Source organism: Myodes glareolus, chromosome 9 (genome assembly GCF_982192425.1).
Source record: "Myodes glareolus chromosome 9, mMyoGla1.1, whole genome shotgun sequence".
Lineage (NCBI taxonomy): Eukaryota > Metazoa > Chordata > Mammalia > Rodentia > Cricetidae > Myodes > Myodes glareolus.
In genome coordinates, this window is record NC_142034.1 from 43,750,728 (window position 1) to 43,764,878 (window position 14,151).

The following is a 14,151-nucleotide window of genomic DNA, read 5'->3' on the forward strand; positions in this document are numbered from 1 at the left end:
GAGTGGGTAGTGGCCTACTTTGTGCAGACACCAGTGAGATCTGACAAGCACATCCTTTTCCTTCTCATTCTGACCTTAAGTCCAAGGGAAGAGAGCACAGATTCTGTGACATTTCAAGATATAATATAGTATTCATTTGTAACATTACTGTTCAAATACTAAAAACCCACCAGGCATAAAAACAAGCAGCCTCTTGGGCAGTGGAGTTTTATTTATTATAATTATTATAATAATAATTATTATTGTTTCTGCTTTCTGAGATAGGGTTCCTCTAAGAAGCCCTGGCCTTCCTGAAACTCTCTATATGAACTAGGGTTTTCTAAAAATCACAGAGATCCCCCTGCCTTTGCCTCCCGAGTGCTGAGATTAAATGTGAGGCTGTCTCACTGACCTACACGTTAGTTTACACACAATGCTTATCTTATTTCTTACTGACAGCTAGTACTTTTATCTGCAGAAACACCCAGCAGGTTACTTATTTCATCCTGTAACAGTGGGTCTCCTGTCATCCACATCAAAATTTCTTTCATGTCTTCAAACAGCATTTTAAGGCTAATTTACACAGCAATATACAGGAATTTTGCAAATTTCTTGTTCTTTAAGTATTTGATTAGAGTAGTGAGGTCTCGCAGTTTGTGTCTAAAATACCACAAATCACCAAAACCCCTCCAAAAGGCTCTTTCCAAAGTTTTGTTCCTTTCAACACTTTCCTTACTGACCTCTTGAAAATAGATTCTAGGAATACCTCTTAGATAAAGCAAGAGTTAATGGAGGAGCTGAAGAAATGGCTCAGTGGTTCAGAGAGCTTGCTGCTCTTCTAGAGACCCAGGTCCGCAACTGTTCACGACTCCAGTTCTATGTGTGTATTTTGCCTGAATGCATGTCTGTGTACCACTTGTGTGTCCCAGTGCCCGTGGAGACAGAAGAGGGCACTGGATCCCTGGAACTGGAGCTATAAATGCAGTGAGCCACCACGTGGGGGCTGGAAACTGAACTGGGCTCTGTGAGAACAAGAGTTCTTCACTACTCACTCATTTCCCCAGCCGCAAAGAAAGAAAATCTTTTTTTCTGTCTTCCTATTTACTTTTTAAAAAATTTTTAAACTTTTTTATTCATTTTACATAGGACCACAGTTTCCTCTCTCCCCCTCTTTCCCACCTCCTCCCCATCCTACCCCACCAACCACTCCTCTGAAAATGTAAGGGCTTATGCCCCTCAACTGAACAAACGGATAAAGAAAATGTGACACATCTCCACAATGGAGTATTGCTCAATTGTAAAAAACAATGACATCATGAAATTTACAGGCAGATGGATGAACTAGAAAAAAAATCATCCTGAGTGAGATAACCCAGGTCCAGAAAGACAAACACAGTATGTACCCACTCATAAGTGGATATTATTATTAGATGTAAAGCAATGGACAACCAGCCTAAAATCTGCAGTCCTAGAATGGCTAGGTAACAAGGAGGACCCTAAGAGGGACACAGGGATCGTCCTAGGAAGAGGAAATAGTTAAGATCTCCTGGGTAAAATCGTAGGGGGTGGAGGAAGGGAATGGAGGTTTGGGAGGAGAACATGAGAGAAAAGGATGGTCGAGTTGGGGGAGGACGGGATGGAGAAGGAGAGCAATGAAAGAGATATCTTGATAGAGATATCAAATAAATAAATAAGAGAAGCCAAATAAATAAATCTTAAACAAATTAGGAGCTATTCTTAGCTTTTCTCCTATTCTCTCTATAGCAGATACTAGAGGTAACTAAAATTATTATTTTGTTTAAAGAAATTCTCTGCGGGGAGGGCCATGGGGAGAATTCACATTTACTGCATGCAAATCCTCCCTGCTAAAGTCTGGAGAAGCCAAGCAGCCCGGCAGTGACAATCCCTGCTTACTCAGTAGGGAGACATGGAAACTAATAAAACAAATGCAAGAGAGAAGAAAATGCTGGGGTGAGGGATAAAGAGGGGCAAAAAGAGCAACCTCAGAGAAATGATTACCAAGTTAAGATGCTAAAGTACGGAACAGAGAGATAGCCCACTGAGTAAAAGTGCTTGCTGCCACACCTGACAATGTGTGCCAAAAACCATAAGCACACGTGGAACACACACATGCATACAATAGAGAACTTAAGAATAACAAGGCAACGGAACTTCATACTATATACTAGTAGTGCTCTCGTCAGACCTTCAGTAACAGCCTGGAAGACCATTTAGTAACACCCCACCACCCCGGTTTCTTAGCTACTGAGAAAAACAGGACCAGGGAAAGCAAGCGACTCAGTCAGAAATCAGACTTAATTTTGCTCAAAAAGTAGAGTAGTAAAATACTTGAGAATTTATTAATTGAAATGCTATGTATGAACAGACCAATGAATACAACAGAATGTTCAGAAATAAACTCAAACACCAACTCAGAAAGAGTTAAGTGCTAGGATAACTCAATAGATATTTGAAAAAAGAAAATTGGATTCACATTTTACACAACATTAGAATAAACACAAAGTGGACAGAAGATCTAAAAAGAAAGCATGAAGTCAATATGATACAAAAAAAATGTTGCTAAATTCCTTTATAAACTCAACGTGGGAAAACATCTTCCTAGCTGGGACTCAAAATCTAAAAGCAACAAAAGGAAAAGAAAATCACAATTATATGAAAAATTTCAAAAATCAAAACCAAAATATAATTCAGCATTAAAAAAAAAATCAAAAGACACGTTTAATCCCAGCTCTTGGGAGGCAGAAGCAGGTGGATCTCAGTGGGTTCGAGGCCAGCCTGGTCTATAAAACGAGTTCTAGGGCAGCCAGGATTGTTACACAGAGAAACCCTGTCTGAAAAAAACTAAAAACCAAACAAGGAGGTGGTGGGGGAGAGAGAAGGAGGGAGGGAAGGAAGGAGGGAAAGAGGGAGGGAGGGAGGAAAGAAGGGAAGGAGGAAGGGAGAGAGATTAAGAAGGTGGCTGGTAAAGCAATCTACTTAAATGTTTATATAATTCAGTTTTGTCAGTTCTTCTATGCTTTTAAAAATGGTTTATTCCATATTCTTATTTGTGGTCAGCAGGAAATTCAGACAGAAGTTAACTGTATTACAGACTATGCAATCCTAATCAAAAAAATTAAAATTATCTGGAGTGCTCAAAAATTTTGGAGAGCTCAGATCTTTACCCAAAGGAAACTCAATAGGTATGTGTGTATGTATATGTATGTGTATCAATAGGCATGTATGTATGCATATGTATGTGTATCTTTAAAATCCCAAGCTTGGAAATACTTCTGGTCTCAAGCATTTTAAAAAAAGGATGCTGAAGGGTGGAGAAATGCAGTGGTATATTATTTGTGTTTTAATAAATAAAGCTTGCCTGAAGATTAGAGGGCAAACCAGCCACACTAGTCAGGGAGTGGTGGCACACACCTTTAATCCCAAGATTTGGAAGACAGAGGCAGATGAACCTCTGTAAATTCAAGACTACCCTGGGCTACACAAAATCAATCCAGAAACACACCTTCAATCCCAGTGTTTGGGAGTCACATACCTTTAATCCCAGCACTAGAGAGGTAGACACAGGATTTTGCCCTTTCAGTGTGAAGATTTGGTAGAGGTTAAACAAACAAACAAACAAAAAAACAAAAGGTTTTTAGTGGCTGGCTGCTTTGTTTCTCTAATCTTCAACTTGAACCCCAATATCTGTCCCTGGGTTTTTATTATTTGTGCTACAGAGAGATGGCTCATTTGTTGCAAGCCAGGGCAATGGTGGCACATGTCTCTAATCCCAGGCCTTGGGAGACAGAGGCAGGTAAATCTATGAGTTTGAGAACAGCCTAGTCTATATAGTCTACAGAGCAAATTCTGGGTCAGCCAAGAATACACAAAGAAATCCTGTCTTGAGAAACCAAAAAACAAAACAACCAAATCCAAACAAACATTTGTATTTGTTGCTTCTTCAGGGAACTCGAGTTCCAGGGTTTGATTCCCAGCAACCACAGGACATCTCACAACCTTTTTGTAACTCCAGTCTCAGGCGACCTAAGGCCCTTTTCAGATCTTAGTCAGCAGCAGGCATACACATATGATGCACAGACACACACGCAGGTAAAACATTTATAAACATAAAATAATAAAATAAATTTTAAAGAAGAAATGGGATGCAGAATCTGCATCAATGACAGTACTTAGGCTCACAATTATGGGGAACATTCAATGTTACCAATTCAAGAATAAAAGAAAATTGGAGCTGTTGACTAAAATGGGATGGCTACTACCTGGCAGGTGGTTTGCTCTATTTCTCACAATGCTGGCACAACATATCCTTAGACACAAAAGATATGTTAACTAATTTAATTCTTAATCTAGACCAGTTGCCTAAATAGATATAATCTGTGATGTTGGTGAATTTATCTAAAGTGTAATTAAAGCTTCTGCATAGTATATAAGGTAAGTTTTAACAAATACTTGTTGTTGTTTTTTTTGTTTGTTTGTTTTTTTAAATTAATCTTCTTGCCAAGTAATGTGGTGCACACCTTTAATCCCAGCACTTGGGAGGCAGAAGCAGGTGGATCTCTGTGAGTCTGAGGTCAGTCTGGTCTACAGGATCAGATTCCAGAACAGCCAGAGCTACATAATAGAAAGACCCTGTCTCAAAAATCAAACAAACAAATAAAAAAAGAGTAACATACTATCTAATTTTCTGAGAATCTTTAACAGTGTAAAAGATTGCTGTATTTAGCACTCAGGAGGCAGAGGCAGGTGGATCTCTGTGAGTTCGAGGTCAGCCTGATCTACAAGAGCTAGTTCCAGGACAGGCTCCAAAGCTACAGAGAAACCCTGTCTTGGGGGAAAAAAATGCTGTATTTAACATTGAAACGACAACGCCTTTTTCTTTCTGAGAAGCTACAGCCATCTTTAATACTAAATTCTAAATGAAAAACAGCATTATTTGCACTGCAGAATCTAATCCTAATGTGCTTGAACACATGGACTACTATTGGCAGTGCTGAGGGGAGAGGTTATAACACCCTTGGAGGACAGGGTTCGCTGCTAGTTTTAAGACTAAGCTTAAATTAATTTTGAACCTATTAACTAATTAATGACATAGTATGTTCTTTCAAATAAAAGTACTGGTGTAATACAAATAGGTAATTCCATGTCTGTAATGGCATAATGGATCTTTCTAAGAGAGATTTAGGGTTTGGCAAATTGATCCTAGTCTTATCCCTTGAAGTGTAGTGATCGGTACATGAGCTGAAATGGAATGCTAACTGTCAAAAGCAAATCATTCTCACCTCCAAAACATACTGCTGAATGCAGTATTTCAAATATTATTTTTAAGGCTCATGACTGATGAGTAGATTCTGAAATTCATACAAATAATCTCAAGTTCAAATGAACACTCAAAGTAAAGTGGCAATAAAACACCAAATCAATACCAATCACTAACGATGCAGGACTCTGGAGTGTAGCTCCTCTTCGAGGAACAGTAACTAGTTTAATCTAAAAGAGGACTCCTATAAGATGACTCTAAGAAAAGCTGTAGATTTCAATACAATCAGTTCCTTTCTCGATACAAATAAAATGACAGTTCACAAAATTTAGGGAGGGGACACAAACTACTTAGTGCTTACACATTTTCTCGACATGTAATATGCTAATAATTGCTGGTTTTAAAATGGTGACAATTTGAAAATAAATATTATAATTTTTCTTGTTTTCTTTTCTAAAGTAAAATAGTCAATTTTGTAAATTAGACTTGAGTTTTAATTGATTATTTATATAATCAGTCTTCCTAAAATACCATAAATCAAAATTCTCGACTATAATATTGTTGTCGATTATAATATTATAAATATTGTTGGGTATATTTTTAAACCTACTAACTTTCTGGGAAAGATAAAATATAAATATGAAGCATCAAATAAATAATTAAACAGTATTAGTTTATTTTATATTTTGAGACAGGGTCGCATCTACTCTAGGCTGGTCTTAAATTCCTATCTGCCTGCCTCTACCTCCTGAGTGCTGATTATTACAGGTCTGTGCTGCCTCTCCAGCTTTGATACTGTTAGTCAAAAATAAATCAAATTAGTGGTCTTTTATACTGTCCAAACAATATCTCTGGAGAAAAGAATACTCTATCCATAAAATCCAGAGTAAGTATCATGGAAAAAACAACAAATAAACCTCCATCCTATTCAAATATATAAAATATGAACAATTATTTAACCATTTGAACTGATAACTAAAAGTCAAGTATTGGGGAGGGGAAAAAAAAATCTAGTATCTGCCAGATAAGGTGGTGCACATCTTTAATTCTAGTACTCAGAGGCAGAATCAGACAGATCTCTGTGAGTTCCAGGCCAGCCTGGTCTACAAATTGAGTTCTAGGCCAGCCAGGGATATACAGGGGGATCACCCTATTTTGTTTTGTTTTCTGTTTGTTTGTTTTATATTAAAGTCTAACATCCTCATTTTAAATGTAGCTTATCGTGGACTTGATCACCGGCACTAAGGAAAGGGTGGGAGAGCATGAAGTGTGAGGCCAATGTAACTGACCTGTGGGTAGCATTAGTCAAATGATCTTTTGAATAAGGAATTTAAAAACAAAATAATCATGTTGAAGAATTCCTATACTTCCTAAAAGGTAAGATGAAACATGTTAAGTGGCTGATAAATTTGAAAAGCTAACTAAATATAATAATAACAATGATGGAGGAAGACATAAAAATCAAGATTTTATCATGACATATAAAATGGTTACATGACAACTGAACAATTTTTGAAAAGAACATAAAAATGCATAGATTAAAATTAGTTCAATTAGTATTCTAGAAATCAATTCACAACAAAAGGTTAAGTCCATTTTCAGTATTTCCACACATAAAAAAAAATGTAGAGGCTTTAACAAGAATTACAGCAAGGAAATGTTAAATGTGCAACCCAAGCTCAGAGAAATATACAGAAAGAAGTAAAGGCCAGTCCTAATTTGCATTAAGTATTCCATCCAGTAGGAAATCAGAGCTATGTAAGAGATTCTCAGATCTGTAAATTAAAAAAAAAAATGTTCATTTCGTTGCGTATGCACCTCTTGCAATAAATTTGAGTCAGCACCAATGACAGCTCTGCAGTCCTCCTATGTGGTACTGATCAGGTGGTTGCAGAGCTTCAGCTCACAGCAACACAATGCAGCTGAGCAGGCAAGCACAGCCCACAGACAGAAACCCTTCCGACTCTCCAGAACAAGACGACCTTTAAGCCTCAAGTTTCCCGGAGAAAATGAGATGCTGATGTTGAAGACGACATTATGGTAAGCAGCTACTTAAATTGGTAAAAGATCGACTTTGGATTTTTCCTTGCCTTTTCGTTTTTGTTTTTTCCTTTAAGCCAATGTTAGGACTGAATATATTCAATAACAAGTGCATGCACCAAATCCTGCTGCAGTAATAGTTTAGGTTTTCTTTTTAATGTCCACTCACTTTGTAAATATATATATATATATATATAGTTTTTCCTTTAGAATTGGTACTGAAATATACTGAAAAAAAATATCACTTTACAAAATGTGAGGTTTAAAGGTATGCTCTCAGTCTTGATTTTTTTCCGAGTTCATTAAAACATTTTCTCAGGATGTAGTTATCCATAAAAAGATGAAATTTCAAAATATTGTTTTAATATAACTGCTTTAACATCTCAAACTACACACATACTGTGTCTTACAATACTGCAGAGATTTAAGAAAAACAGACACGACAGCCATTTTTTTCTGAATAAGAAAACATATTATCAAAAATAGTAACAGCCTCAGACTATACAGCTCCTCATGTGTAGACAATGCCATTCTGTCCCTATTAAGGCTTTGAGAAGATAAATCAGAACAAACACGGTAAAGGGTAAAAATAAGAAAGAAAACGCAGGAGAGCATATCTCTCTCTCTCTCTCTCTCTCTCTCTCTCTCTCTCTCTCTCTCTCTCTCTCTGCCTGTCTCTTTTTTCTCTCTGTCTCTTTCTCCCTCAATCCCCCCAACCCCCAACTACCACATAGCCCCAGTTGAAGGATTAGGCATTTGGACTATAAATGAAGGGCAGCTTTGTTAGTTTAATCACTGGAACAATTATAAAAGGACTCAACAACAAGGAGGTTTATTGAAAATTTTGCCGAATGCTAACTGACCCATGCAGATGCTGAAAGTGTATTTGCATATTAAAAGAAGGATGTATCTGTTTGTTTTCAGGCTTTGATGGAATATCAGATACTGAAAATGTCTTCCTGCCTGTTTGTCCTTCTGTTTCTCACGCCTGGCATTTTATGCATTTGTCCTCTCCAATGTATATGCACAGAGAGGCACAGGCATGTGGACTGTTCGGGCAGAAACTTGACTACATTACCACCTGGACTCCAAGAGAACATTATACATTTAAATTTGTCTTATAATCACTTTACTGATCTACATAACCAATTAACCAAATATACCAATCTGAGGACCCTGGATATTTCAAACAACAGGCTTGAAAGTCTGCCTGCTCAGTTACCTCGGTCTCTCTGGAACATGTCTGCTGCTAACAACAATATTAAACTTCTTGACAAATCTGATACTGCTTATCAGTGGAACCTTAAATACCTGGATGTTTCTAAAAATATGTTGGAAAAAGTTGTTCTCATTAAAAATACCTTGAGAAGTCTGGAGGTTCTCAACCTCAGCAGTAACAAACTTTGGACAGTTCCAACCAACATGCCCTCCAAACTACATATTGTGGACCTGTCTAATAACTCACTGACACAAATTCTCCCAGGGACATTAATGACCCTGACAAATCTCACCCATCTTTACTTGCACAACAATAAGTTCACATTCATTCCAGATCAGTCTTTTGATCAACTTGTGCAGCTGCAAGAGGTAACGCTTCATAATAACAGGTGGTCATGTGACCATAAACAAAACATCACTTACTTACTGAAGTGGTTGATGGAAACAAAAGCCCATGTGATAGGGACTCCTTGTTCTGACCAAGTGTCTTCTCTGAAGGAACAGAGCATATCCCCCACAGCTCCTGGATTTACCTCAAGCCTATTTACTATCAGTGGGATGCACACAGTGGACTCCATTAACTCTCTGAGTGTGGTAACTCAACCCAAAGTCACCAAAACACCCCAACAATACCGAGGAAAGGAAACAACATTTGGTGTCACACTAAGCAGAGGTACCACTTTTACTAGCACTGGTAAGGCTTTGGTGCCCTATCCAGAAGACACATCCACAGAAATGACCGATTCACACGAGGCAGCAGCTGCAACTCTAACTATTCACCTCCAAGATGGAGTGATTTCAAACACGAGCCTCCCGAGTGCAGCAAAATCGTCCCCAACACCCATGACCCTAAGTATCACCAGCGGCATGCCAAATAACTTCTCTGAAATGCCTCAACAAAGCACAACCCTCAACCTACGGAGGGAAGAAACCACTGCAAATGTAAAGACTCAACTCCCTTCTGTGGCTAGTGCTTGGAAAGTAAATGCTTCACTTCTCTTTATGCTCAACGCTGTGGTCATGCTGGTTAGTTAAGGGTCTGCAGTTTCTGAAACTAAAGAAAGCCTTCCTCCCTGATGTATAGCTGGGAAAATATGCCCCTATCTAACCAGTGATTCAAGCTATATTATGTATTCAAGAAAGCCAGTCTTGTATTTCTGACTTTGATGTAAATGAAGTAATTTGTCTTAATTAAAAGAAGTGCACAATGTCTTGGTACTTGCTGCTATTTTACTGTCTTAAGTAAAACTAATGACTTTTAATGAAATGTTTCCTTTTTAAGGCTTCAACTTATTGCACAAAATGCAAAAAGCATCTAAACTTTAATATGTATTTTATGTATGTTTACACTGTTAATGTCTGGGAAAAAAATAAAAGGTCTGTGCTCTAACTGTGTCATTTGGCTTTTTAGACATTATCATAATAATCTACTTAGTAGAATCGAGATGAACTAACAATTTCTGCTTTAGAGAATCCTGGTAAGGCTTTAAGGTGCAGGAAATGTGGGACACTCAAGGATTTTAATACTACAGTAAAACCAAGGCTACCACTCTGTAAATGGTTACACACATCATTATCTTACACAAGCTAGAGTTGTTTTAAATCTAAATAATGTTCTGCTTCTGAAAAACAGTTGTATAATGGACAAATACTCTTCAAAAGGCTAGGAGTCACTTGGCTTTTCATTTTAACAAAAAGAAATTTAATTTTGTTTTGCACGTAAGAAAAGAAGTAAAAACAAAAGAATAAAAAGTTTTAGTTTAAGGATTTGTTAAAGAGTTTTCATAGATATTTAATAGATCATTCATTGATCAAAATTAAATGTTTATAGTTAAATTTTACTATAGGAGAAATTTATCTTTTATAAATATTTTAAATATATATCTTTTATAAAATCCGAAATTATAACAATCTGATCTAACAAATTTAAAGTAAGATTAGTTTATGGCTCAAACCATGGAGTCTAACAACAGCTTGGGTCATTCTGAGGGAGCTTGTGGGATGGATGGATGGAAGGAAAGAAGGAAGGAAGGGAGGGAGGGAGGGAGGGAGGGAGGGAAGGAGGGAGGGAGGGAGGGAGGGAGGGAGGGAGGGAGGGAGGGAGGGAGGAAGGAAGGAAGGAAGGAAGGAAGGAAGGAAGGAAGGAAGGAAGGAAGGAAGGAGATTCCTTTGGTGCTACAAAGGAGTTATTAGGTAATTATCTAATAAAGTGGACTAACAAGGCTGGGCAGGGGACAGATTTGATACTTCACATCATCTGTACTGGACTCCAACTAGAATAAAATAGTGAGAATTTTCGACAAAATATGTAAGAACTTTACTTAATGAATTAGTAACAACATAAGAAATAGTTGAGAATCAACAACAACAAAACAGCCTCAGTATAGGCTAAATTAAAATGTAAAACGACACACCCAAAGCAGGTAAGCTACAAAAGAGGCCACTTTATGAGACAGAAAGAAGAATCTAACTTCAAGGATTTCTAAATGGGGAAAGTACAAAAGTAACTTGTCATGCTTTTTCCTAAAAAAAATTAAAAATCCAGATAGTCTTCTTTTCTGGATTAAGGCCACAGCTGCCTCCTGCCCTGTCCTGCCCTATGTGTGTATGTGTGGGCTGTCTGCAGGTGAGATCCCTGTCCTGTGTGTATGCGGGCTGTCTGCAGGTGAGATCCCTGCCCTGTGTATATGGGGCTGCCTGCAGGTGAGATCCCTGCCCTGTGTATATGGGGCTGCCTGCAGGTGAGATCCCTGCCCTGTGTGTATGTAGGCTGTCTGCAGGTTAGATCCCTGTCCTGTGTGTATGTGGGTTGTCTGCAGGTGAGATCCCTGTCCTGTGTGTATGTGGGTTGTCTGCAGGTGAGATCCCTGCCCTGTGTGTATGCGGGCTGTCTGCAGGTAAGATCCCTGTCCTGTGTGTATGTGTGGGTTGTCTGCATGTGAGAATGGAAGAATAAGCTGTCTTCCTCTTTCTCCATTGCTCTTTGTTTTTCTGGCTTGAGATATGGTTTCTCACTGAACAAAAGCTTGCCAGCCAGTTTTAGGACAGGCATAGTGGTGCACGCCTTTAATCCCAGCACTCAGGAGGCAGAGGCAGGGGGATCTCTGTGAGTTCGAGGCCAGCCTGGTCTACAAGAGCTACATAGAAACCCTGTCTCGAAAAACAAACAACAACAACAACATCAAAAAGCTTGCTAGGCTGGGTGGTCAGTTAGCTCTCAGTGAACTGTCTGCTCCCACCCCAACCACAATGCTAGAGGTTATAGGCACATGCAGCCACATCTGATATTTTTTTAATGGGTGCTGGGGACTCCAACCTCATGTTTCACTGAAGAGCACAGATTCTTACCCAATGAGCCATCCTCAGCCACATAAGAACAACTCCATTCAGAAAGGAAAGTAACAAAAGTATTGAATTCTTCTTCATGCCCTTTTTCATTGTTGTGTTGAGACGGGGTCTCACTATGTAGCACTGGCCAGCTTGGAACTCCTTATGTAGACCAGGTTGGCTTCCAATTCCCAGAGATTCACCTGCCTCTGCTTCCAAGTGCTGGGATTAAAGGCAAGCACCACTATGCCTGTCCTAAAACTTTTTTTTTTTAAAGAAGGATTAAGTTTATGGAAAATTACAGGTACAGTTCAATAAAAGTCTTTCTTTATATTGTCTCTACAGTGACTTCTGAATATTTTTCTGCCTCTATAAACTTGTCTCACTATATTAAGTAATCTCACCACGAAGAAAAGCTCCTAAAATGATTTTTAAATGCATTATGTTTTCAAATAGGCATGCTGTCCAATTTCCCTTCCAAAATGATCTAGTATCTTCACTACTCCTGACAGATGCTGACTGCTTAGACACTGCCTATTCTATAATGCACATGGTTTGAGTCGTTGCTGCATTTGTTTGTTTGTTTGTTTGTTTGTTTGTTTGTTTGACAGACCACTGAGTTTCACAAGACCAGATTCTTTGGTGCTAACTTTTACATTATGGATGATAAAAGTTTAACATCTTAGAGTTCCTATGGGAACAACAAGAAAAGCTAACTATGGATTATAACATTAGCAGCAACCACAAATAATACCATCCTGACTGACAGATATGTCTGTAAAATGCAGAGGAGAAACTTGGTAAATTTACAAGTACAATATCTGTCAACTACACACTGACTATGTCTTAGGAAGAAGTACTATCTAGTCTTAAAGTAATTAGATAATACTTCTCCTCTAAGGAAATTATATTTGTATCATTATTAATCAAAGAGGGTTCATAAAGGTCTAATTCCCCAATGCTATAGTATTATTACCCCTCCAAATATTTTGGGATGTGTTCCTTGATTATCTCTTCCTAGAGCTCAAGTGTATAAATATATGTAGGTATATGTCAGTATGTATGATGACTTATCAGTTTTTTGTTAAATGACTTGGCTAATTATAAAATTATTCAAGGGTTCTAGAAATACATAAATTAAATATATTAAACACATTTTCAAATTAGGATATCATCAATTTACAAAGATTTTTACTGAGATGTAAGTACGTCCCAAGTCGAAGAATATCTGTTCTATATTCATACACACATACACACACACACCCCTGAGGCTTTGTTCTATTTTGTAAGTAACTCACTTCTGTCAGTAGTACAACCAACAAAACACTTTCTACTGTTCTAACTCATTCTCTTCATCTGTGAAATGGGTTAGCAAGAACAGTGTTGCTTTTTTCTCCTGAGAATTAAATGACATAATTCACACAAAGCTTTCAGAGTCTTGGTTATTCATGTGTTATTAAATGATACCATGAATCAACAACAAATTCTTTTAAAGGATACAAAAAAAGAGTAGAGACACCTAAAACCATTCATTGTTTATACTTTAGAAGTTATGTATTAAAAAAATTAAAAGCCCAGTGTGACAACACCCGCCTTTAATACTAGCACCTGGAAGATGGAAGCAGGTGGATCCCGGTCAATTTGAGGCTAGCCTGGCATACATAGTGAGTTCCAGAACAGACAGGGCTATGTAGAGACCCTGTCTCTAAACAAACAAACAAACAAACAAAACTAGTTAAGGAATGATATCCACAAACAGTAAACTACTAGGTTACACTATGTTGGCAAAAAATATTTTCGTTTGTTTGGTTTCATTTTTAAGTGGAGAAAAAAAGATTTACTTGACGTTAGCTATGCTGTACAGACACCCATTTGGTTAAAAGTGACACAGGCCTGGAGTATCATGAAAGCTCCCCGAAAATGGATAAGCAACTGCAAATCTCAGACAACAAAGACAACAACAAAGAGTGAGTGATTAGACAACTTGTAAAACAATACTTGGGGGCTAGAGAGAACGATTCAATGGGTAAAGAGGCTTAGTGTACAAGCCTAGAGACCTAAGTTTGATCCCTGGAATCCGCGCAAGGGTAGAAGGAGAAAACCAATTTCAAGCAGTTGTCCTCTGACCTCCACATATGTGCTGAGGCACACATGTACACACACAAGCACACATGGATGCATACACCAGATGCTGGAGAGATGGCCCAAAGGTTAAGAGCACTTGTTGCTCTTTCAGAGGGGCTAGGCTCTGAACCAACATAGTGGTTCATAACCATTCATGACTATAGTTCCTGGGGATGTGATACACT

At 38.1% G+C, this 14,151-nt stretch overlaps 2 protein-coding genes across 8 annotated transcripts in view; one reads left to right on the forward strand and one right to left on the reverse strand.

Moving 5' to 3' along the window:
* Nf1 (neurofibromin 1) overlaps positions 1–14,151 on the reverse strand; it is a 255,492-nt gene that overhangs the window by 77,318 nt on the left and 164,023 nt on the right. The window lies entirely within an intron of this gene.
* On the forward strand, positions 7,123–9,905 carry Omg (oligodendrocyte myelin glycoprotein). Its single transcript, XM_085695478.2, has 2 exons — positions 7,123–7,297; positions 8,222–9,905. Exons 1-2 carry the CDS (start codon positions 7,295–7,297, stop codon positions 9,548–9,550), a joined length of 1,332 nt encoding a protein of 443 aa, XP_085551604.1. The 5' UTR covers positions 7,123–7,294; the 3' UTR covers positions 9,551–9,905.